The sequence below is a fragment of the Vigna unguiculata genome, chromosome 7 (assembly GCF_037176805.1).
Source record: "Vigna unguiculata cultivar grain cowpea cultivar isolate G323 ecotype 2 chromosome 7, ASM3717680v1, whole genome shotgun sequence".
Classification (NCBI taxonomy): domain Eukaryota; kingdom Viridiplantae; phylum Streptophyta; class Magnoliopsida; order Fabales; family Fabaceae; genus Vigna; species Vigna unguiculata.
In genome coordinates, this window is record NC_140798.1 from 1,470,368 (window position 1) to 1,495,070 (window position 24,703).

Genomic DNA, 24,703 nt, shown 5'->3' on the forward strand with positions numbered 1-24,703 from the left:
ATTTTAAAATATGAAAATTTATATGTCAAGAAATAAATGCTTTTATTCATGTTTTTTTTTTTAATTCTTAAACAATCGTGTCTTTTTTTACATAAAAAAAGTTGTGAAACAAAACTAAAGTAAGAAAGAGTGCGAGAAAATAAGCGATCTAAGAAAATTTAGATTTACTGAAAAACCCTTATTCCAATAGAGTTGCTAACAAAAATTACGTATTGATTCATAAAAACTCTTATACATTAAAAACTCTTTGTACCACTTGATAAAGAAAGAAGAATACATTAACTCCAAGTTTTAAACCAAATAAATCAAAGAAAATATATATGGAATATAAATTTGCACAAATGTAAACAAAGAACCAACAAATGTTAAATTTAAAAACATAAGAGGAGATTATAAATGGAGAAACACGCTACCTTTATCTTGGAGTAGAATGATAAAACTTGCTACTTTAAAATTTTCAAGTTAAGAATCAAACTTATATAATCACGAATAGTGTAGAAGAACCTGAGTATAATATATATAATTTTTAGGTTTGTCCAAAATCTCATAGCAATTGCATATAATAATATATTTGTATGATCTAAAATGCAACATTGATCCATTAAAATATATGTCAAAACTCAGAATACAGTAATTATCAAAACTAAATAACATGAGAGTCAAATCCTAACCCACCAATTTGTGGTGGATTACTCCTAACCAACATTTTAACACATCATAAATAAGTTGAGTTAAATTAACCTATTTATTAAGAGGTGTGCTTTTACATATTTGTTTTTAATTTGATGTCTTAATCCTTAACAAAATCATTAATAATTAAAAATCATGCATAGTATTCAAATGTGTTTGCTTATCAATAGAGTCATTTGTTCATGTCTTAAATTAGGTTTTTATGATGATGATTCACTCATTTGAAAAAAAAAATGCATTGGTAAATGGGATGTTATTATGGTTATATTAAATTAGCCATCTTAGAACAAGATCATATTAAGTAGGAATGACAAAACGGACTGACCCGACTCGATTTTGGCCTTGCTGAAAACAGGTCGAGTCGGGTTAGAAGGTTGAACTTATCTCGTTTATTGGGGGCCTGACGGGTTGGCTCGCGCCATTTTTTTTTTCTTCCTCAGTTTACGTATCCCCTTGTATCCCTTTCCATCAAATTCATCCATAGACAAATCCCTAATTCATGCATCCCCTCTCGTTAAATTCGTCTAGAAAAGTCCCTAATTCATGTTGGAAATCATCTCATTTCACAATCACAACCAAAAATTAACAATTCGAAATCGTAACAAACAAATCCACAACATCATTACAAGGTTTACAACAAGAAACAAACAACAGAAAACTTGATGCAAAGAATAGTAATGAAGAAATCCAAAATCAAACAAGTTTGTCATTGTGCCGCCACAAAGACTCCCCCTAGTTGCCGCCATGAAGAACAACTTTAGGAACCCTAAATCATAAAATGAGGAAAAAGAATTGAATCAATGTCGCTGTGAGTATCGTCGTTATAGGTGAGGTCGCCACTAAGAAAAGTGTTCAGAGTCGCACTTGTACTGAGAGAGTCGTCGGAGTCGTGCTCTACGTCTACGATGTGGGTTTCACCGTAGGTGATGCCGCCATGAGTGAAGTCATCGTGGATCAGGATGTCGTCATGGTGAGGTCACTGTCGGTGCTACTGGAGTCGCACTCCGTGAATACATTGGAGAAGAACCTATAGAGCTTGAAGAATGAACACAGCTCAACAAAGATTGACGAAGAAAGATTAGGACAAAAATAAAAATTACGGATCAGTTGAGTTAGCCAGTCTTATGGCCCTACGAGCAAAGTTCTTACGAATTAATGGGTTCAAATATGTAACCCGACTTGCCTTTTCCAGTTGAGTTGAACCCGATTTGACATCCCTAATATTGAGAATTGGTGTAACCCTACTAAAATTGAACCAATATCATTTAACACTTTCTTTTTTAAGTATTAAATATGTTCATCTATAAATAAAATCACGGCAATAAATTTATTTAAAGATATTCTGATAGTTTTTTCTAAAATAAAGTGTTATTATAATACATAAGTTACACAAGCAGTCATATTTAAATCTGTACTTTGAAATTTTAAAAAGGCCAAACCTATTTAAACAAAACCTTGGTTGGGTAAACTCATTCCCATTGCTATCTTCCTTTTAACCAAGGAAATCAGATATTGCACATAAATATTCTAGATAAATACTAATGCTAGCAATCAATAAAAACTTTACCAAAATCGCAAAATTTTATGCTAAATATACTATTTAATGAATGGCAGGACTTAGAACAGCATGATTGAGCCCTGGAAAATAAATTATCTAATGACTTGACTGTGCAGTAACTCAACAGCAGCGGCAACCACACCCCTTCCTTCTGAAGAAACGTCAAATCCAGGTTCTTCAATTTTTCTGTTCAGAAGCTTGTCAAGCTCCCCACGTAATTTCTGCATTATTCCATTACCGAGAGATTGTTATGCTCAAGTATAGGTAAAATAGGATTAGGATCCTCTAAAGCGAGGAGTGCACTTTAGAGGATAAAATCCAATGATAGCACTTGGTTAGAAATTGAATGAACTACAGATTTTACTATATATACATTTGCTTTTGTAACAAATAATCATTGTGAGATCTTTTCTTTAAGTTATAAAGCCAAAACATAAGAGATTTGCTGGGAAAAGTCAGGGGGAACATTACCCTTATTAAGTCGATAACACTTTTTGAAGCAGAGAAATGAAGGTAACCTTCAAGCATGTCAATGCCCTCACCACTTTTGCTGGGGACTAAATTACCACCAAATAGAAGTAGGGCATAATCTGAAATATTCGTAGAGTCTCTAATATAGATGCTGGTTGTTTTCACCTTTTCACTATACACAATGTAGGGCAGAGGAAAGAGATGAACCCCAGCATTAACAGAAGCAGGATGGATGTCAACCTTCCCTACTTCTTTAGTGTAGAATGCTGTCCTTTTTCCTCTTCTTTTGCACTGCACAACATTGGGGTACAGCCCGGCACAAAGAATTGCACAAACCATCTCCAAATCGTGACTGTACTGGTTGTAAGCCTGCAAAGACATCATTGTGCTTGATAACCCTTTTCCTAATACTTGTTCAGAATTTAGCCATACATTCGAAAGAGAGGGAAACTAAACTGGGGGAAACATGGGTATAAGTATTTTATTTGAAAAGAAAAGCAATAGAGACTATTGGCTTACATTAGGTCCCCTGGACTTGTCAACAAATCCAATGTCAGATAATAAATTAAGAAACTGCATCCTCATATCATCAATCAACCTCAAGGTTACAGGGGACAGGAAATTATCCCAACAAAACTGCTTCTCATTCCCACTTCGCTTTGCATCCTTCCACCCTTCAAAAGCTTTGAGAAGGGCTATGTGATCACTGAGTCAAAATTATATTTATATTATAATTGAGCACTAGCGTGATATGCAGTAAAATTTGAATGAGCACCACTAAAAGGAACAATTTTCCAGCACAATATGATGGACTTACCTGCAAGAATCACCAGCAAAAGATTGTTTTGCCGCATCAGCTTCCTCTTTTCTGTTTATGGGTAAGACAAACGGGTTGCGGTAAGCAAGAGCAGCAGCAATAGTTAAGGCAGGATTGAGGCACTGGAAGATAGAGCCCATGAGAAGCATCTTTCCTATATTTGGGTCCAAAGGTATGTTACAAAGATGGCGACCTGTAAGTATCAAATTAGCTAAGCCTCAGATAACATCCCAAGTCTAGACTCTATATAGCTTAAGGAGACAAACTTATTCAGCATAATATACCCAGTGGAGTGAGCTCCTCGTGTTCATCTAATGCCCCAACTGTTTTAAGAAGTTCAATAGCATTCTTAACAGCTAAAGGATCTGGTGGTTGAAGTGCCTTTTCTAAAAATGATCCCACAGTTCCAAGCCGCAAACTTTTAATATGAAGGCACAACTCTTGCAAAGGTGTTCGGAGGATTTCAGCTAACTGGTATTGAGGCATTGCTTCATGGATCAGTTTTGGATACAACCTATAACAAACTCCAGGTTGCACTCGACCAGCACGTCCACGTCTCTGAAAAAGTCTACCAATTAGTAAAAGTAAAACATTGCATGTTTCTCCGTCTTTTATCTTTGGAAATGGCAAAGGGAGGGGAGCAGGGGGATTAGAGTCAAATACAATGTTTAACAACTAAGGGGCTCAGCCTGAAGAGTCACATGTTCAATGAAAGCAATAAATATGCTGTGAAAAATATATTGAACAACTTCAATACCTGATGAGCTGAAGCCTTTGAAATCCACGATGGCAACAAGCAGGCAAGCTTATTTAGAGCATCATAGCTGGTCTCCTTTGCTTTGCCACAGTCTATGACATACACAACGTCATCTATGGTGATGCTACTCTCAGCAATATTTGTTGCTAGAACAATTTTCCTACAACAGCAAAAATAACAATCAAATGTCAAGAAAACAAAATATACAAGAGAGAAAAATACCTCACATCTTAAAAGATCATTTGATGGATATTCAGTAAAGCAAAAAGCCAATTACAGTATCAATACATAAAATCACAAAACAAAGCAGAAAACAATATCAATGCAAGAAGTTAGGTTTTCCAAGAGTTTAGACTATGCAATTAATGAATGGTTATTCAATAGGTACCTAATTTCCCATGGTTATTTCAAGTTAATGAACAGCCACACCTTATAACAATATTATTTCCCGGAAACAATCTTCCTCTAGCAATTAACATGTTTCATTATATCATACATCAATTGTTAAATTCCGCAAATTGACACTAATGCACAATAATATTCAGTTTCAAGTATATTATTATTAATCTGCTGAAACTTTTGCAGCCTTTCTCCAAATTATTATATTTTGAGGACAACTTAAGTTTCTTGCCAACCTAAGCTTTTCTTATGAATAAAAACAAAGTACTTTCTCCTGGAATCTATCTTAAGCTACTTCTGAATTTGGTGAGTTAGCAATAGTACAGTTTATACAGGGAAAATCCCTGAAAATTAAACAAAGGAAACTAGATCAACCAGTCTACATTCACCAGATCCCCCCATTCAAGTCCAATATGTAGTTTGGCTTCTGGCTTGATCTTTACCCCACTTATCTATAGAGCATGTTAACTTTCTACCCATGAACTTCTCCAAGCATATTTCTAAAATGGAAGACGATATACAATGAAATTGACAAAAGAAACATGCTTGCCTCTTGTTTGGAGGAGGACGATCAAATATTTCACATTGGTTGACAGTTGGCATTGAGCCATGTAAAGGAAGGATCAAAAACTTGTGAGGGTCTCCAAGTAAGTTATTTCCTTTAAGTTTGTCAAGTAGTTTAGAGATTTCATCCCAGCCAGTGAGAAATACAAGAATTGCTCCACTACCTTCATTCCGACATATATATTCGATTGTAGACTCTACCTGAAACATTATAGTAATAGAATGACACAGGCACACTTTAAAAAGGATGCCACAACATGAGAAAAAAAAAGGAATAGGGTAAACAATATGCTACCTTACTAAAAATGCAAGATGAAATTTCAATGGATGTGTACAGCCACATACGTGACAAAAACAGTAAGAAACAGAGCAATAGTAGCAACAAAGGATACTGTCACTGAATGCACGATTCAATGCAAGAGGAAAATTAAGTAGAGGATTGTTGGAATACTTATCTAGGTTCGTTAGCAAATGTTAGAATATTAGTCAACTATAGCATATCATACTACCGTAGTTAATAGCTGTAAATTATCCCTGAAGTTAGTCCTTCCAAACTGATACAACACAATTGTTGAAATAATTATACGTAAGATGAACTCGTTCTATATATAAGATGAAGTATACAACACAATTCTCCCAAACACATTGTTTCAAAGGACTTTAACTCCATATGCAGCAAAAAAGTTCAAACATCTGATGCATCTTGACCAGATAAATTCATACAAAGTTTCTAAGACAAAAGAGAAAGATGAAAGAGATTTACCCAACTGCTGGCAAATTAAATTCATAAAACACAGATTGATCTGACAAAATAAAGTGAACACACGTACCAATCCCAAATCAATCTGCACACCCGACCAAGCTTCAAGAGATTTTCTTACACCCAAGCTGTAATCTTTGTAATTAGTATCTACATCTATATCCTGAAATAACGAGATGTGTGAGCATCTTACGTACATTTATTCATACTGTGATTACAGGAGAGGTGAATCAATTAGTAACAGAAACAGGCAACACATAAGGAGAAAATCACAATGAACAAGAAATAGAATAAATAACTTATTCATAGAAAAGATTAGTAAATACTTTAAGTTTCTAGAAAGTTCATACCAAAAATGTTCATCAACCTTAAGTCTCTTTTATTTATCAAAACAGGACATTATATTTATTATGAAGATTGTAAATACATAGATTGATAGTTCAAATATACATGCCTCAAACATTTCAGTCAAGGGATCCTTCTTTGAATCCTGTTGTTTCCTTCTCCTCCTTGAATTCCCCTCATAATTGTCAAAATCTGACTTGATGCTGTATCGAGTTTTCTCCAACACATCTTCTAAGAAGTATTCTGACACAGGATAAGTAAATCCCTGGCACATATGCCCAAAGAAAATAAAAGGGGATATTTAATTTGTATTGAAATAAAAAATAAAAAAAACCTTCATAATATGAAATAAAAAATAATGCATACCGGTATGTGTATTGTTGGGGCATTTGCAAAGTATTTAGAGAACAAATCAGCATTAATAGTGGCGCTCATCAAAATGAGACGCAAATCTGGACGTCGTGGAAGAAGGTCACGTAAAATTATAATTAAAAAGTCTTCATTCATGCCTCTTTCATGAATTTCATCCACCAGCAAATGACTAACACCTTTCAAGTCTGGGTCTTGTACCTATTAAACACAAATACAGTAAAGACAAGTCAAAGCCACTAGTTGCATGGAAGAATATAACAACATCCCATGATATAGCTGCAAATTTCTGAACAGTATATTTACCTCTTTCCAATTGAGTTTCAGACCAGTCTAGATCACCTAACTATTCTAGCCTTTATTCATAAAATGAATTTTACTTTTTGATCTATACAAGCACCACTTCATAATTTGCAATAAAAAACTGTCCCAAAAATTTCAACTAAAAGGTGAAGGATCATGATTAGTTTTACAAATTTATATTTAACTTCTTAGATGAGCTTTTATGACTAAGATCACAAACAAACCTATTGCTGAAATTCATTTTTCTTTTATTTGGAATAATGGTGACAGCAGGAAACAAATTTCTGACCATTATACAAAATCATCACCAACTCTCACATAAGTCAAAAGCTTGCCCTATTAGAAGGCGGCCTATAAAATGGGTTTATAGCTACTATAAGTAAGTGACATCCAACCTCCCCACCCTTGCCAAAGAAAAATGTAGGGTAAATAGCATAAGGAACATCAAAACCTCGGGCAACTACCAATTAGAGGCAATAGAAGAAAGACCTATACATAAACTAGTTTGGAAAGGAATTGGAATCTTAAAACAGGATACTTTCAGTTTTAGAGGAATCAAATATTACCAACTGCCGAAGTAAAACACCGGTGGTGCAGAAAAGCAGGCGCGTATCTGCAGAACGTTTTGATTCAAGACGGATTTGATATCCAATTGTTTCTCCAATACTCTCACCTCTCTCAGAAGATATTCGAGTTGCAACAGATATAGCAGACACCCGACGAGGCTGAGTGCAAATTATGTTGCAATCAGCTCCACGCAAGCACGATATTTCTTCTTCTAGAATGAATTGTGGCAACTGTGTTGTTTTACCACAACCTGTCTCTCCTGAAACTACTAATACCTGTGCAAACACAAGCCAGATTTTATGATGTTGCAGAGCCAAAGCAATAATGACTTCAACTGATCATAAGTCAGGATCAGCAATAAACAAAGAAGGAAAAAGAAGTCCAAACAGACGATGTATCATTAGTATTCACAATTTACTCGACCCACAAATCTAGTATTGAAGTTTGACCCTCATTATTTCCATTAAGATCTATAGATATTATTTCCTACAGACTTACTAAATGAATCAAGTCAATAAACTATGGTAAATAAGCCATTTTTGTCACGATAGATAAGAAATATCTGCTAACCTGATTTTCTTGAACGGCTTTTAGAAACTCAGACTTCATTTTAAATGCAGGAAGCTTCTCCCTAAATGATTTCATTTCCTTCAAGCTATCACTTGCCTGTATATAAATAATATCCAATCCTCATATAAGTTTAAAATAGAACATAAAGCAGTCAAGTAATTGGCACAATAGATGCAAATTGCAAACAAATGATATTGGATTCTGATCAAATTACTCCCAAATGCTTATCTACCTGTACAAGTTCTTGCTTTTCTTTGAGCTCAACACTAAGTTTCTCCTTTGAAGTATCAGTCTGTTGTGAAGAAACAGTTTTTATAGTGATTGCAGATTGTTTAGGTCCAAGGTCAGTTGACACAGAGCGCGAACTAGAGGGCGCTGCACCCATTGAATGTGAACTATTCAAAAGGTTTCCTACTTTCCTCTCAATGTCAGTGGACATTCTAATCTGCCAAAAACTTAACATAGTTAGTACAATTCTACATGCAGAAAGAAGTAGAAATAGGACTGGTACACTCCACCTCCTTCTGTGTTGATCCATGACGCTCATCAAGATCTGCACGATAATCAGGCAATGGAACTTTGCTAACAACGAGAATCTTCCCTTTACTGTAAGCATGGCTTTCTTTGCCCAAAGTACAAGTCAAGCCATTAAGATGTTAGTTAAAATAGAAAAATCAGATTAAGCTCGCATGTTCACAACAAGTACCATTAAATCTATGTTCAGTATGTAGCATATTCTATGCCAGAAATGTTATTTCCACAAATTTAATCATAATTAGGAATTTAAACATTTATGTAACATGTTATATTATAGTTGCCTAGCCCACACTTTTAGATACCAACATAATATTGTTAGTGTAAGTACCATAGTAATCAATACTGGATAGCAGCAGCTGGGTGGGATGACCACTATTATCATCTTTTAGACTTTTACACATATATAGTTTGCATTACATAACAATATATGTATTGTTTAATAGTTTTCATATTCTTTTTACACATTAAGCTATTATATATATTTCGTATTATTACATTATTTGAATTTTTTATTATTTTGCCTATTCTATTATATTGTGTTTTATTTAGTTTATTATATTTTAGTTACTTTTTATTAATTTATCTATTATGTTTTATTTAGTTCATTATTGTTATAATTCAGTTACTACATTTATTATACTAATTCTATTTAATTACTACAATTTTTATTTATATATTAACTGAGCTGACAAGCGTATGAATGAAGTCAAAGCAGTGGGGAAGAAATGGACACAGCTCAACTTCACTTGGTATATATTGTATCTCTATTATATAATATTTTTAACATAAAATTATGGGTTAATGTTTAAGTGTTCTTAAATATTAGAGTATCCTACAGTCTAATAATAACATACTATAAGATTGATGAAAAGGCAAAACATAAAATCATAGTCTGTTTAGGGTAGAGGTGGGCTTTTATGCTCATGCCTAAGGCTCACCGACCCCAAAAGCCTAAGAAACCAAATAAGTTTCTCCCATCCCATTCTTTCAGAGAAATAGATCACCCAAGAAAAGAAGCTGCAGGTACTCTCGACAGGCTATACAATGAAAGGAGATTGACAAGCGGAAAGGCTAAGACTTAATAAATGTTTCTACTAGTTGTCACCCCCTATAAATTATAATAACACTTGTTTCACGGTATTTTTACATTCAATTTAACGAAAAAACCCACTTCTGGTTGCAACTTTCTGAAATATCAACAGCAAATGGTAGCATGACAGCTGCTACAACAAGCCGGTCTGCAAAAAAATCCTCAAGAGCAGGGGTTGGCCACTCCGCCATCCCATGATAGTGCATGAGACAACCATGATAAGTACAATATGCACCCTAAGGAAGCCCAAAAACTGGCTGGACCAAGTACAGCACTAAAACAAATTCAAACCAAACAACGTTGGCAGTACCATTTGGTTCAGTGCTCATTACAAATTTACAATTAAAAAAAATGTCCAGACCACAGTTACGAGGGAAAATTAAGCCAATAATTTATGCTTCAATTTTAAATTTAAATATACTACGTTTACAAAGTGATAGTGGCACCTAAGTCTTGTTGTGGACTGCTTGATTCCAGCGTCAAATCCCAAAATGGCCACCATTACATGCAGTTTAGCCTACCATGAACATTCACAATTTTCAACACAAGGTCATTTCACTTATCTTGTTTCTAACAAAATAATCCCATAATAGGACCGTTGTTTAAAATGAGTTGCTTCCCTGTTACAGCTGAAAATCTATACAATAAGTCTGCAAGTTGTTAAACTGAAAATTTATGTCCACATTGCATCTGCTGCTCAGTGACCTACTTTTATGGTACACAGCCTTGTTCAATTCATCAGAAATCAGAGTGGGCTTGTGAATTTCACAGAATATGCAGTATGGTTTGGTAGTCTAATCCTCAAACAGAACCCAAACTTGGAACATTCCTAATTCACAAAACAACATTAATGTAACATCAAACCAAACTACAACCAAACACCAAAGTGGAGTCAAACATTAGCCAGAAAAAAGGGAAACTATCATGAGAAATAAGTTAAATACTTCAATTCATGTGATATTAGAATGAAAAGAAAACATCATTATAGGACAAACAAATTTGCTCCATAATGAGGAGTCCATTTCACAAAGAAAACCAGGAGTGTCAATAAACTACAAAAACCTTCTCCCACAAGGCACGCATATAAATAACAACCAAGTAGAGTCCCAGACACAGTTTGTTTTACATATGCCTGTATGCCATCAATCCCAATCAAGCATTGATTTTCTCATGAGGAATGATACATAAACACCTACAACAGCAGTCTATGCACCTAGTTGACACTCTCATTTTCTCTCTATCTCTCTTCTAGTCACTATTACCCATTATCTCTTTTCTCTCTTCTATCTCTATCTCTCTCTCTAGGTGTATAACAGGATTCAGGTGCCATTGTCCATGCTCATTTTCTTTTTCTTATCAACAACTGTACCTCTTCAGTCATAGTAAAACATCATAAATACAAAATTGAAATCAAAGTTCCAGTTAACTATCACGATAAATGATGAAGCAATTAAAAGTATCTAGTAAACATACAAGTAGAGTTCATGCTGATAGGCCATATCAGCTAGGGTTTTCTGATCTGCAATACTAAAGTTACGCTTAATCACCATCTCCTGCTCCCCTCCTCGTTTCATTTTCTCTATCTTATCCAACCACTCATTCTCGTCTAGCACCTCCTTCTGCAAAAAAAAAAAAAACGAAAAATATTCATACAAAAACTAAACAAAAAATATTAATCAAAAGCACTACGGAACTTGCAGTGCCCATTATCAAACACAACAGAAAAGAAAAAAAAAAAACTTAAATACAGCTCCATACGAACTGTCTATACAGTACTGCTGCATTCAAGATCAGAGAGACTTACTTAGATAATCTGCATAATAGAGGTTTGTTTAAAAGGATTTCCCAGATTATCAAGGTGAAACTTGTTTTAATCAGACAACGCAAATAGCACCTAAAGAACTGTATCGAAACATTATTTTTCCACAAAAGCAACTACCACTGATACTCATAGTAATAATAAACTTCATGCATTGACAAAACAGCATTAAAGGAGGGTTCAGGTTTAGGGTTTAGGAAAAAGGATGTGTAGATGACAGAGGTGAAACTTGCAACTTCACTCATAATCCAACAACAGCACAGACAGCTAAAGAACTATATCTAACAGTTTTTTTCCACAATAGATACTACAACAACAACTACTACTAATCATGATAATATAATATAATAATCATAGTAATAAACTTGGAACATTGACAACAGTTAAAATTATTAATTAGCTTAAACTTTAATTCGAATTCACCTCGGCTTGTTGTTGTCTGAGGCGCTCGGCGCGCCAAACAGGGTCCCACCACCTTTGCTCGCCGCGTCCGCCGCGTCCTCCACCACCTCCACGGCGGCCGCCTCCTCGACCGGCTGCGGAGGATCCTCCCCTGCGGCCGCCGCCTTGGTAGTTGGGGCGGTAGGCCATGACGGAGGAGGAAATCGGAAGGTTGGCGAGGAAAGATTTGGGTGAGGGCAGGTGCAGGAAAGCGAGGCTACGATGGGATATGTTGAAAGTAGGGCGCAAAAGGTTGCTACGCATTTATATGAGAGACAGTTGAGAGTGGAACATTGGCCTTAAACGTTTGCTTTTGGGAACACTCTGAAATGCGAAATGCTACGTGTTGGGCACACACAGTGAGCTAACGGTTTCACGGCATGGGCTTGCAAATAAATATGAACAAGATAAATTACTTTTTCTTACGAAAATTAAGATTTACCTTAGATTTTATAAATCATTGTAGTAAAAGAATGAGTTAGATATATTTTTGATCTTTTATTTTTTTTTAAATATGAATTATTTTTTTAATTTTTTTTTAAATTTAGTCTCTTAATTTTAGAAATGTGTGAATTTAATCTTATTAACCAAATTATGTTAAGTTTATTTAACATTTCAAACAAACATGTTTAACAATACATTTGGATTTTTTATACGGTTTGACATATTTCTACTTTAATGTTAGTTGACAAACGTGTTTGAAACGTTAAATAAACTTAACAAAATTTGATTAAATTGGTCTAACGTTTCAAATAAATATTAATTTCAATCCAATGAAAGTTAAGGGATCAAAAACATATTTAATATCAATTGTTGGATTGAGTGTTTACCACTAGACCAAAAGCTAGCTATTAGTCAAGGCACAAACAATCTCAACAATTGTTCCACTAGGAATCTCATTATTAGATTGTAATTTGACCCACCTATCATTTGCGATTATGCAACCCGCAACAGTCTCCCCCTTAACAATTGTCCATCGAGAATCAAACTTGTAACCACTAGGAATCCCACTCTTGGATTGTAATTCAGTCCACTTGACCTCTGCCACATGATAATTGTGCAACTCAGAACAATCTTTCCCTTAGCAATTGTCCACCTTGTAACCTGGATATGATACCACTTGTTGGAAAAAAACGCATCATCAATTAAGAACATCATTGTCTTTAACCCCAAGAATCATCATTTTAACAAATAAATAAGGTTAACACAAACAATATAACGTGGAAACCCTTAGACCGAAGACAAACCACGACAATTGTCTAATAACAACTAGAGAATAACACTATGTAAAAATTTGTACAACATGTAGACTACCCTCCCATGCCCTTTAGTCCCAAGTACACCCATATTTTCCAAAACAATAATTTAACCAAATCTTACGACACTCTACTACAAGAGTATAAGAAAAGTCAAATACAAGCTTAAAATGCTTTTAAGTGGAGCAAGAAACATCATGGACTTAAAGTCTATTATATAGTCAATAATACCTACTTCCTAGCTTATCCTAAGTGATGTGAGACTTTCCAAGACATATTATTTTCATTAGTCTGACAATGTACATCGGATTAAAATAAACACATCTTCATTGCTTATACCAACAGTCATACTTCACCATAAAGAGTATACTTAGTTGGAATTAAACCATCCCGATAATTTCCTGCATCAATGTTAATCCTAATATACCTTGCATCAATGTTAGTCAATGCTCATGCATAAACATCATACACTCTACATTAATATTAATCAATGTCCGTGTATAATCTCCATACACCTTGCATCAATATTAGTCAATGCCCATGTATAAAAATATCGCTAGAAAAACCCATCCTAACACTGACAATATTCCTAATTAAGAGTTGTCACATGTCATAGTCCTCCACTATCAAATATGACCAATTAGGAAATGCCACGTGTCACAATCATCCACTATCAAATCTGACCAACCAGGAGTTGCCACGTAATTTCCTTCTTCCTCAAGCAAATCTACAAGACAACCAACATTCTTAATCGCACAACCACCATCGGCCCTCTACGCAATCACCACAACAACCAAACCAACACCATTCGTTGGAAGCCACCGTCGCCACTAGAGATCTCAAGCTCCACCCTTACCACGCAGATCCAACATTACTAAACACCACAGTCTACCGCACAAACAACCAGAGTAGTATATGTAAACTACAAAAAGCTTCATCCATGCACATGCCGCAAATCGCAAAACACAATTGACAATGACCCTTCCATCAAAATTCTCATTACAAACACAAATTAAGCTGCAACCACAAAGTATACTAAGAGATACAACACCAATGAGACCTAAGTCAAATCACATAAGGATTTACATCACCCTCAACCCAAAACCTTAAGACAATGATGTTATGGGTTTTCATCCTTATATATGGTGCTTCATTTTCTCATCTTTATCCAATGTGAAACTTAGACTTACACTTGTATTCCCAACACATAATTAAAAATAATCCAATGTTGCATAAATTTAGTTCAATGCTCAACAATACCATATATAGCCAAAATCAGAAAATACACATGTTTCCATAACCTTAAATCATTCCATTCAACTAACCAATAGTGGAACTTATTCGACAATCCAATTTTCACTTAAATTAAGGGACAAAAAATATATTTAAACCTACAATAATTGGTATGGTTTGCAAATGAGTCTACAACCTATTTTTACGATAAATAGGAATGTATTAAATTAATTAAAATAAATAAATAGTAAAATAAGGGTTAAAGATGTTTTTAGTTCATAAGCTTTGACGTGAAATTGAAATTTATGTATGTCTAAAACTTTAAAAGACCACATCTCTTATTGTACATGACAATATGTTATGTAAAATAGTAGATGAATAAAGATGGATAAACAAATTTCACCACTATATAAATGAGTAGACTATTAAGTTACACTAAATGACATTTAATGCGTGATGATGGTTTTATTTTTGTTCACATTAACAAGTAGGCTATGTCATGTAAGCAGGGCTCAAGATGGAGTGTCAACCAAGCAAGTGTTAGTTTGTGTTTGGTTCATCTGATGTACTATAGTTGAAGAAGGAAGAGCAAGGCGTGTTTAGTTTAGATCAAGTGATTTGAATGAAAATGAAAGCATGGATTTGCAAGATTTAAAGGAATAAGTGCTCTCACTCAAGTGAGGAGAAGAAGGGAGACAACCAGCTCACCCCATACTAAATTACACATTTGGCCCTTCATTTTTTCACTTGAACTTTCACCCCTTATTTTATTTTGAATCAGAATCAATCCTCCTCTCGCCAATAATCAATTCTCTTCACCCCATTTTCACCCATAATAAATTGTCCTTTACCTCCCCCCCCTTTCAAAATCAATTCTCTTTTCTCCCAAAATCGATTCTCCTATTTATATGTTTACTCACAATCAATTCCCTATATATTTATTTTTCTCAAAATTGATTATTCGGTCGTTCACATCCTTCTTAAAATGAGTCATATACTGCCTCACTTTGTCGCCACGACTTCATCGAACACAACTCCTCCATCGTGCACCTTTCCATGTATCACTAAAAGTCGATGTCTTCACAACTTATCTTTCCTTATAACATTAGAAGCTAACATCACAAGATACATGGATAACAACAACAATAATAATAATCTCATTTTATTTTAGTATAATTTCATCAATTAAAACTTTTTATTTTAAATAATAACTCACAATTCATTTCAACATATATTTTTCACTAACAACAATTTATCTTAAAATACCTTTTAAACATAAGGGTAAAATTGTTATCTTACAATTTTATCAATTAAAATATTTCTTTTAATCTATCAAACCAATCACATTACTCACAGACTTTCCTCTCGTTTTTTTTTCATTTCACACAATTTTTTTTAATTTAAATAATTTCACTTTCACATCCTTTTTCCTTCAAATCCACTCATATTGGCTCATCTAAATTCATTTTCAAATTCAAACATAGACTTAATGTCTCTTAGTAACTAGTTTCTAGACTTTAAATGTATAAGAGAGTAACTAAAGAAAAAAAAAAAAAAAAGAACCACCCACAATGGATCTTTATGTCTTGGGAGAACAACAACCTTTTGTAAATACAAAATACTCCAAAGATTAAAGATTGTTTGTGCCTCTTGTAATATATTTAATAATGTGTCTTAGATTTACTCTTCATATGTGAGATTACGTGCTCATCCTCACTAAAAAGTGACGAAGAAAGAAAAAAAAAAAAGAATTAGAAACAACTTATCCATTACCTACCAAGATAATATTTCTTTTGGTTGAACAATTAGAAGTGTGAACCTATGTTCTAAGCATTTGAAATATTTGATATAACTTAGTGTTTTTGGAAATTGAGAAGCTTTATTAGAAAAATTGAAAAGAATTAAAGAATAGGAAACATTCCCTAATCATGACTTGAACTTTCTCTGAAGATTATTATTCCCATGGGATCTCTTGAATACACTTATTCTCTTGATTTGCATCTTAATATTGGAAGTTTGGGGAATTAATTTTTCTTCAAAATGATATCCATATAATTTTACTATGTATTAAATTTCTCCACACATAAATCTAGCCATAATACTTATACATTATCACAAGACTTCTCTTTTCAAGATTGATAAATTTAACCATGTGCCGCACATCCTAAAATAATAATATATAAAAATCAATAAGAAGTTTACCTAAAAAACGCATTCATTTTTACTTTGTAAGAACAAATTAACCCAAAATAATATTAAAAGACCATGTTCCACTCCTCCAAAAATAATATATATTAAATTAGTAAGAAGTTTGCTTAAAAATGCATTTTTATTTTGTAGAACTAATTAGCCCAAAATAATACTAAAACAGCTTTATAGAATTGCAACGAGAAGCAAAAAAGGTCGATTAGGTCATGCTCACCAAGGTATTTGGGTTGGTGGGAAATAAATAGCAAGAAAAAAAATTCTTATCTATGTGCTTTATGAGAAACAAAGACCTTTCACCTATGATGTAGATGATGAACAATAAAGGACAAGAATATATATATATATATATATATATATATATATATATATATATATATATATATATATATATATATATATATATATATATTACTAGAAGAAAAACTAAAAATTTGTATGGATTATTCTAATATCACCCGTTAATTTGTTTTTTTTTTTAAATCAAAGTGTGAAAGTGAGATTTATTAACATTATTTGATATGTTCGTTTAATCATGGAAGGGGATTATTCACTCTAGTGTCATAAATATAATATTGCCAAAAAAGAAGGTTCCCCTTCTTTTCATGTCAATGTGTGCATTTCTTTCAAGAATAAAGAAAAATAAATAAAATTTCTTAGTTTTAAAGTTAATGAATTTCATTATTGTTTTTCATTATCTTGGAATAGGACTAGCGATAATCATGGTATAGAATTTTGGTAAAATTGATTTTCAGAAAATTAAGTTATATTTAAAAGTGGCAGATGTAGCGTTGATTAACAAACTAGAACAACCTTTATAATTTAAATAAGATACATATTATAAATTCTATACTAGTTAAATTTACTTAAAGGAAAAAGTATTTTTCCAATAATGAATTTTGTTCTCTAGAATTAATTTTCTCCGGCGGAAAAAAAAATCTAAATATGTTACCATGCTCTCAAAATCGATTTTAAATTTTAATACTCCTGAAATTGATTTTTCTCTATTTATTTATAGAGTAGGTAAGATTTTTTTCTCTTATGCTTAATTTTCACCCTTTTAAATAATAAACTAATCATAGATAATTAATGCAAAATACAACCTCATAGGCCTTTCTGTTTACGCTGACTGCTAGGGTTGAAAACTGAAACGAAATACAAATTATCTTACCGTAAAAGTGCTCTTTCCGCTCTTAACCCATTCTAAACGCGCTTTCTCTTTAAGCTTAAGCAAAAGAGAAAATGATTTTTAGTACGAAATTAATGATTATTTTCTAATTTTACCATATATGTTTGGGAATTACCCCATTGCATTTATTTCGAATATGTTTTATTATTCGAAAATTTTGAGTGATTTAGTTTAAAAAATTATTTTACGATGAGATTAGAAAACGTGAAAAGAAGAATGTGATTATGTGACGCGCTTCTATTGTTCACCAGTTCAACTCTTTCCCTCTCATCCACGTCATCTTAAACCCCACGTTGACTTCTCTTTTCTTCTCACGACGCGGTAGTTGTTGAATCAAATTGAAAAATCCAGAACCATAATAAGCCTTCCTCACAAAGATCTGATTCTCATATTTCACAGTTTCACAATTTCACAATTTCACAAACACCTTCGATTCATTGTTCAGTCCCAGAAAACAAGGTAGCAACCATGAACGACTTGATCTCCAGTTCCTTCTCTCGCTTCCGCAGCGACCAGGCCTCCCCGGACCGCCACCACGTCATCGAGATGTCCAGCGCCGGTGACGGGAACGCCGGCGGGAAAGTGAACCTCGACAAGTTCTTTGAGGACGTGGAGGGCGTGAAGGAGGAGCTGAAGGAGTTGGAGGGACTGGCGCAGAGTCTGAGGAGCAGCCACGAGCAGAGCAAGACGCTGCACAACGCCAACGCCGTTAGGGACCTCCGTTCGCGCATGGACGGTGACGTTTCGGTGGCTCTCAAGAAGGCCAAGCTCATCAAGCTCAAGCTCGAGGCTCTCGACCGCTCCAACGCCGCCAACCGGAACCTGCCAGGCTGCGGACCCGGTTCCTCCTCGGACCGGACCCGGACCTCCGTGGTCAACGGGCTGAAGAAGAAGCTGAGGGACTCCATGGAGAACTTCAACGATATTCGTCAGCTCGTATCGTCGGAGTACCGGGAGACCGTGCAGCGCCGCTACTTCACCGTCACCGGCGAGAATCCCGATGATAACACGCTCGATCGCTTGATCTCCACTGGTAAGGTTTTGTTTCGGATTTATTTGTATGTTATCGTTACTGAGTAACCACCCTCCGTTAGAAGGTGGCTTTTCAGCTTTAGTGGGGTCTAAGCTCTCATTCCATTCAATAGATTCAAACCCAATAACCTGTTTAAGGGATCACATGGAACAGCGTAATGATGATGTGTTTATCTTAATTTGATCTAATTTAGCGAATTTTGTTGGTTATCGTTACAGAGACACGAAGAAATTATAGTATATAAGGGAGTTTAAAACTCACCTTAACTTCATTTCTTAGTCAATTTTAATGATAACATAGTCTATTTTAGTAGAGTTTGTTAGGTCTACTGTGTTGCCTGAAATTGGACTGCTATAGAATTATCCACAAAATATCTAATCATATGTTCAAGCCATTAAATTCTCGACAATGGATGTTGTGCAGTATGCAGTTTTGTGAGATTGAACTAAATTCAAAGTACATTTTTTAAGAAAATTTATTTGTATTTAATTTTATTTCATCAAGTCATAGTCGTGGCGTTGCCTGCCTTCTTGTCCATGTGACAGCCAGCTCATTTCTTTTCATACACTCTTCTAATGTTAAATGGTCCATTTACCACAAATCGCGTGGACCATGATTCTAGCTTAATAAATAGTCTTGAGTTTGAATACTAGTTATGTATCTAATACTTAGGATGCGAGATTTTTTGATGTGTGGAGTTGAGTTGAATAAGATTGTCTTATGTGGATATAAACTAGGTGTGGTTTCTTGATCATTGTTTGAAGGGAAATTATACTTGGACGTTATTTTATACAACAAAGAGAGATACAAGGAGGTAGATATGAAAAGAGGAGTTTGAGATATGATTAATGAAGTGAGAGAAAGAGATAAATAAAAAAAAGAAAGCAATAATGTTGGAGAGAAGTGTTGTGAATAATCTAATCGTTCTCTTATTCTCTAAGATGTTAAATCAAGTAGGAATTCGATAACCAAGGATTTTGGTTTCTCAAGGAAGTTCTTAGTTTAGACTCTTCAGTAGTATGGTGCTCGATTCATTTTTAGTTGGGACTCAGTGGATTTTGGATTGTATATTAAAAAAGTTGAAAAAAAAATAGTAAATCTACTAAAAAGAGACAAAAGTTTAATAGCAGGAAATTTGGGGCTTCAATTCTAATCTACTAGAACAAAGTCATGATTAGGTTCTCATTATCTCCATCATTGCTTCAAGTGAGGAGTAAATAAAACTTGATGAAATTAGTGGATAATTTATTGGACTTCTAAGTGGTCTTCCAAATTCCAGTTTGTGAAGCATTATTTCGTCCTCGTGATTAGGTTTGGGTTCAATTTTGTCTAAATCTGATTTGATGCAAGTTTTGGAGGTCCTATAGTAATATGTTTCTCACTTTTATGCAGGTGAGAGTGAGACTTTCCTTCAGAAGGCCATTCAAGAGCAAGGCAGGGGTAGGATTCTGGACACCATCAATGAGATTCAAGAGAGACATGATGCTGTCAAAGAGTTGGAGAAGAGTCTGAAGGAGTTGCACCAAGTATTCCTTGACATGACCGTGTTGGTGCAACATCAAGGTGAACAATTGGATGATATTGAGAGCCATGTGGCAAGAGCTCAATCGTTTGTGCACACTGGAACTGAGAATTTGCAGACTGCACGAAAGCACCAGAAAAACACCAGGAAATGGACCTGTTATTGTATCATACTTCTTCTGGTGATCATCTTGTTTGTGGTGCTCTTCACTGTGAGGCCATGGGAAAAGAGCAGTAGTGGCGGCAATGGTGGTAATCAGTCTACACCAACAACACCTTCGCCTCCACCTCCTGCTTAGCCTTAGGGATTAGGATCTATAATTCACGAAACATACTTGTTTCATTTACTTTGATTTGAAGATTGAGCTTTATATTTTGGGATCTAGCATGGTTGAGGGAAACATGGATTGGGTTGTGCATTCAAAGAAAATCTGTTGGGGGTGAACAACAGTTTTATTACAATCCATGGAACGGTTGGATGGTTAATCTGGGAAGGAAATGGTTGGTTGTTCTGTTGAGGTAGATTTTTGGAGATCATTATTTTGAGCATCATATTCTTTTTCTGTAAGTATTTTATGAGTTTGAACACTTGTATTGCTGACTGATGGTTTATATATTTATATATATAAAGGGATCTTTCCCTAAATATGATGTACAGTATCTTACTCTCCCTCATACTATCTTATATTCATCATACACTTCTCTTTCTGAGGGTCCAATAGGCAGAGCTATATCGCAATTATTCCAATTGATTAGTATACTAAGTATCTACTTTAAAAACTGTATCTGCAGTTGCCATTATTAGACAGAAACTTAACTCAGTTTCAACTGAATCTGTTGATATTATAATCATACACAAGTTTACATTGTCCACTGATCTATTACTTTTGCAACTTAAGATATTATTGAACTCGACAAATTATGAGGGGCATCTCAATGTACATCTCCATAATTGTCTTCGGTGGTGCAAGTGAAAAATGGGAATGGAAAATGACAATGGAGGTAAAGGGGATTTACGTGTAGGGTTTTATTTTTATAAATCACTTTAGACAAACGAGCAGTAAATTCTTGTTTCTAATGTCCTTTAGGTTAATTTTTTAAGAGGAAAGCGGGGAAACGAACCTGTGAATATGTAGCAGCATTATAGACTTCAACAGTGTAATTCTGTTTTGCTTTTGTTCTATCATGGTTAGGCTACAGTGATGAAACTTCTATATGTTAAAATTCTTCATTGACTTGCTGATTTTTGAACCATTTGATTGGGGTCCATTCCTAGGATCGTTAACAGTTGGGACTGCTTGTAACAAAATACTAGCATTAGTTTCTGCTAAACCAAAATCTCCTTTTTTTTTCAATTTTTTTCTATCTTTTGAGCCTTCTATTTCTGCAGTATTCCACCATTGCCCTTTCCTTGGCTCCCAAATTTCAAGACTGATTATACTTTTCCACTTCACACGAAATTTCCCACAAACCCATTTCTCCAGTCCCAACCTCCTTTGACCCGTTATCACCTTCTCTGTCTGCTACCTTTCCACACACATTCTTATTTTTCTCACATATTGTAAAGCCACCATTTGTGCATGACCCATCAACTTTGCATATAATAAAACCGTGTTTTTCTCATTATTTCTTACCCAATTAAAAATTACAAACCATGTTGCAATTTGAACCAGTCTTCCCCACTTTCACCAAAATATTATTCTTATTAAAGAAAATTTCAAACCCTTCGTTCCAAAGCCTCTGCCATTTATACACCCATATACAAATTTTCTCAATACTTTCATTGGGATAATTTTCTCTCATCTTATAATTCCTTTCACTTCTCTTCCTCCATACACCAGAACCTTAAAATGAACGACTTGTTCTCGGGCTCCTTCACCCGCAACGGCGACCAAGCCTCGCCGGACCACCACCACCACCACGTGGTCGAGATGGCGGCGGTGGAGGGCGGCGTGAACCTGGAGAAGTTCTTTGAGGAAGTTGAGCCGGTAAAAGCAGAGTTGAAAGAGCTAGAGCGTCTCCATGAGAACTTGCGCGGTTCCCACGAAAAAAGCAAGACACTTCACAGTGCTAACGCTGTGAAAGAGCTTCGCTCGCGCATGGACGCTGACGTATCACTGGCTTTAAAGAAAGCCAAGCTCATCAAGGTCCGGCTCGAAGCGCTGGACAAGTCCAACCAGACAAACCGAAACCTGCCCGGTTCTGGACCGGGTTCTTCCTCGGACCGAACCAGAACATCTGTGGTGAACGGATTGAGGAAGAATCTGAAAGACTCCATGGACAACTTCAATAACCTTAGACAACTGATATCGACGGAGTACAGAGAAACCGTGCAGCGGAGGTATTATACTGTTACCGGAGAGAACCCCGATGACAAAACCATCGACCTTCTCATTTCTACAGGTGTGTATCAATTTTCAAAATTTTGTTTCATATTTTTGTGCGTGTTTGGTTTATCATCCTTTAGATATAGGATATGTTTGACTTTGTTAGGAAACACAGATTATTCATAATCGAAAACATGGTACGAGATTTGAAAGACGAAACGAAACATGAAGTTAAGTGTTATGTTGGAACAGGTGAGAGTGAAACATTTTTGCAGAAAGCGATTCAGCAGCAAGGTAGAGCGAGCGTGATGGAGACGATTCAAGAGATTCAAGAGAGGCACGACACGGTGAAAGAGATAGAGCGAAACCTGAAGGAGCTGCACCAGGTGTTCCTAGACATGGCTGTGTTGGTGCAGTCCCAGGGAGAGCAATTGGACGACATAGAGAGCCATGTAGCACGTGCCAACTCGTACGTGAGAGGTGGGGTCCAGCAACTCCAAGTAGCAAGGAAGCACCAGAAAAACACCCGAAAGTGGACCTGCTACGCCATCATTCTGCTCATTATTATCATCTTGATCATAGTTCTCCCCATAGTTTTAAGAAATTGATTAATATTATTTATTATTATTCCTCCTTCCAGTGGTGGCTGCCAAGAACGTGGACTGGTTCAAACATCATTGTTGTTATGTTATTATAGTCAAGTCTTGTGTAATGTTTTTGGTCATTTTTTCTAAATTTTCCACGTTGGACCGGTACCTGTTTGAAGAAGTTTTGGTTCGGTTTCTAGAAGGCAGGAAGAGAATTCGCAGAAGCAGTTTTATGGAGGTGGTATATTCTTTTGCATGCATGTATAAATTACCTGGTTATTTGTAAATTTAGGTAGCTTCATATGAGTGAAGTACTATAGTGATTGTTTTGTTTGTTTATTTGTACATAAGAGTTGTACCATTATTCATATCATCTTTCTATCTTGTTCGGATAATCGGGTACGGATATGGACACGAAGATACAACTAAATTGAAAAAATATAGGACACGAGACATGACGTGTATATACATGTTAAGTTTGACAGTGTCAACTAATCCATTGTTAACTAACATAAAATGAATCTAATCTATCTATCTAATATCCAATATGCAAAATATAAGATTTGTTCCTTATTTTAATTGTTAAAATCATGTGAAAGATAAAAAAATATCTTTCAAATTGAATACAGTGTGTCTTACAAGTATCGTACAAGTGTATGTATCTGATACATATCAGATACAGAACACACCATTTATGAGACGTGTCGAAACATCATAGATTGAACCATCTGATTGGTTGGTAGATTCATGGATTTGGTTAACATCTTTGACGAACTCTATTGTCGAAGATGGTTTAACTTCTCTTTCTTTCTTACCCACATCAATAACTCATCCATTAACATTTTCACTCAACGTTGTACATGTTACATACAGAAATGTGAAATTCCTTTATCATACAAAACATAAAGTTTTGTGAGTTTAGTATGAAATAAAAAATATTATATTAAGCATGGAATATTTGAATCTTATATCTATCCGAGCCAAATAATTTTCTTTTTAAAATAATCATTTCGTTATTATAAAAATCTATTGAATATTAGTTTATTAAGTCCATTACAAAAAAAACATAAATTTAATTTTCAAATATTAATATCAGTTAATTACAACCGTTAAAAACAGTTTAATCAACTCTAACATGACTCAAAAGATTAGTCTTTTTAAATATATAAAAATCATTTTAAATCTTTTTTAATAAATAAATATTTAGATTAGAGTCAGATTTACGTTAATTGAAGTAATCCTAATAAAATAAAATTCGCTTAATATTAGACACTAATATAATTGAATTAAAATTA

At 34.7% G+C, this 24,703-nt stretch overlaps 3 protein-coding genes across 6 annotated transcripts; 2 read left to right on the plus strand and 1 right to left on the minus strand.

The window, feature by feature from the left end:
• Positions 1–2,149: 2,149 nt before the first annotated feature.
• Positions 2,150–12,404, minus strand: LOC114191075 (RNA helicase family protein). 4 transcript variants are annotated; one of them, XM_028080234.2, is made up of 16 exons: positions 12,040–12,404; positions 11,271–11,416; positions 8,689–8,788; positions 8,403–8,615; positions 8,171–8,266; positions 7,600–7,875; positions 6,728–6,931; positions 6,471–6,626; positions 6,087–6,179; positions 5,243–5,457; positions 4,294–4,453; positions 3,821–4,094; positions 3,537–3,729; positions 3,239–3,425; positions 2,720–3,088; positions 2,150–2,469 (listed from the first exon to the last, which is right to left on the minus strand). In XM_028080234.2, exons 1-16 carry the CDS (start codon positions 12,319–12,321, stop codon positions 2,341–2,343), a joined length of 3,093 nt encoding a protein of 1,030 aa, XP_027936035.1. In that variant the 5' UTR covers positions 12,322–12,404; the 3' UTR covers positions 2,150–2,340. The 4 variants fall into 4 exon arrangements, with proteins under 4 accessions (XP_027936035.1, XP_027936036.1, XP_027936037.1 ...); XM_028080235.2 differs by lacking the exon at positions 12,040–12,404 and having other exon boundaries at positions 8,403–8,610; XM_028080236.2 differs by lacking the exon at positions 12,040–12,404 and having other exon boundaries at positions 8,403–8,610; positions 8,689–8,792; positions 11,271–11,412.
• Positions 12,405–18,271: 5,867 nt separating this feature from the next.
• Positions 18,272–21,140, plus strand: LOC114189854 (syntaxin-121-like). Its single transcript, XM_028078571.2, has 2 exons — positions 18,272–18,973; positions 20,366–21,140. The coding sequence occupies exons 1-2, from the start codon at positions 18,409–18,411 to the stop codon at positions 20,791–20,793; spliced, it is 993 nt and encodes a 330-aa protein (XP_027934372.1). The 5' UTR covers positions 18,272–18,408; the 3' UTR covers positions 20,794–21,140.
• A 908-nt stretch (positions 21,141–22,048) lies between these two features.
• LOC114189855 (syntaxin-121-like) lies at positions 22,049–23,776 on the plus strand. The gene is made up of 2 exons (XM_028078572.2): positions 22,049–22,897; positions 23,074–23,776. Exons 1-2 carry the CDS (start codon positions 22,345–22,347, stop codon positions 23,427–23,429), a joined length of 909 nt encoding a protein of 302 aa, XP_027934373.1. The 5' UTR covers positions 22,049–22,344; the 3' UTR covers positions 23,430–23,776.
• Positions 23,777–24,703: the final 927 nt, after the last annotated feature.

Coding starts and splice junctions, on each gene's coding strand:
- LOC114189854 (XM_028078571.2), top strand. CDS start 18,409: ATGAACGACTTGATCTCCAGTTCCTTCTCTCGCTTCCGCAGCGACCAG. Junction 18,974..20,365: donor CGATCGCTTGATCTCCACTG/GTAAGGTTTTGT, acceptor ACTTTTATGCAG/GTGAGAGTGAGACTTTCCTT.
- LOC114191075 (XM_028080234.2), bottom strand. CDS start 12,321: ATGCGTAGCAACCTTTTGCGCCCTACTTTCAACATATCCCATCGTAGC. Junction 6,627..6,727: donor CCCCAACAATACACATACCG/GTATGCATTATT, acceptor CATATGTGCCAG/GGATTTACTTATCCTGTGTC. Junction 2,470..2,719: donor GTGTTATCGACTTAATAAGG/GTAATGTTCCCC, acceptor GGAATAATGCAG/AAATTACGTGGGGAGCTTGA.
- LOC114189855 (XM_028078572.2), top strand. CDS start 22,345: ATGAACGACTTGTTCTCGGGCTCCTTCACCCGCAACGGCGACCAAGCC. Junction 22,898..23,073: donor CGACCTTCTCATTTCTACAG/GTGTGTATCAAT, acceptor ATGTTGGAACAG/GTGAGAGTGAAACATTTTTG.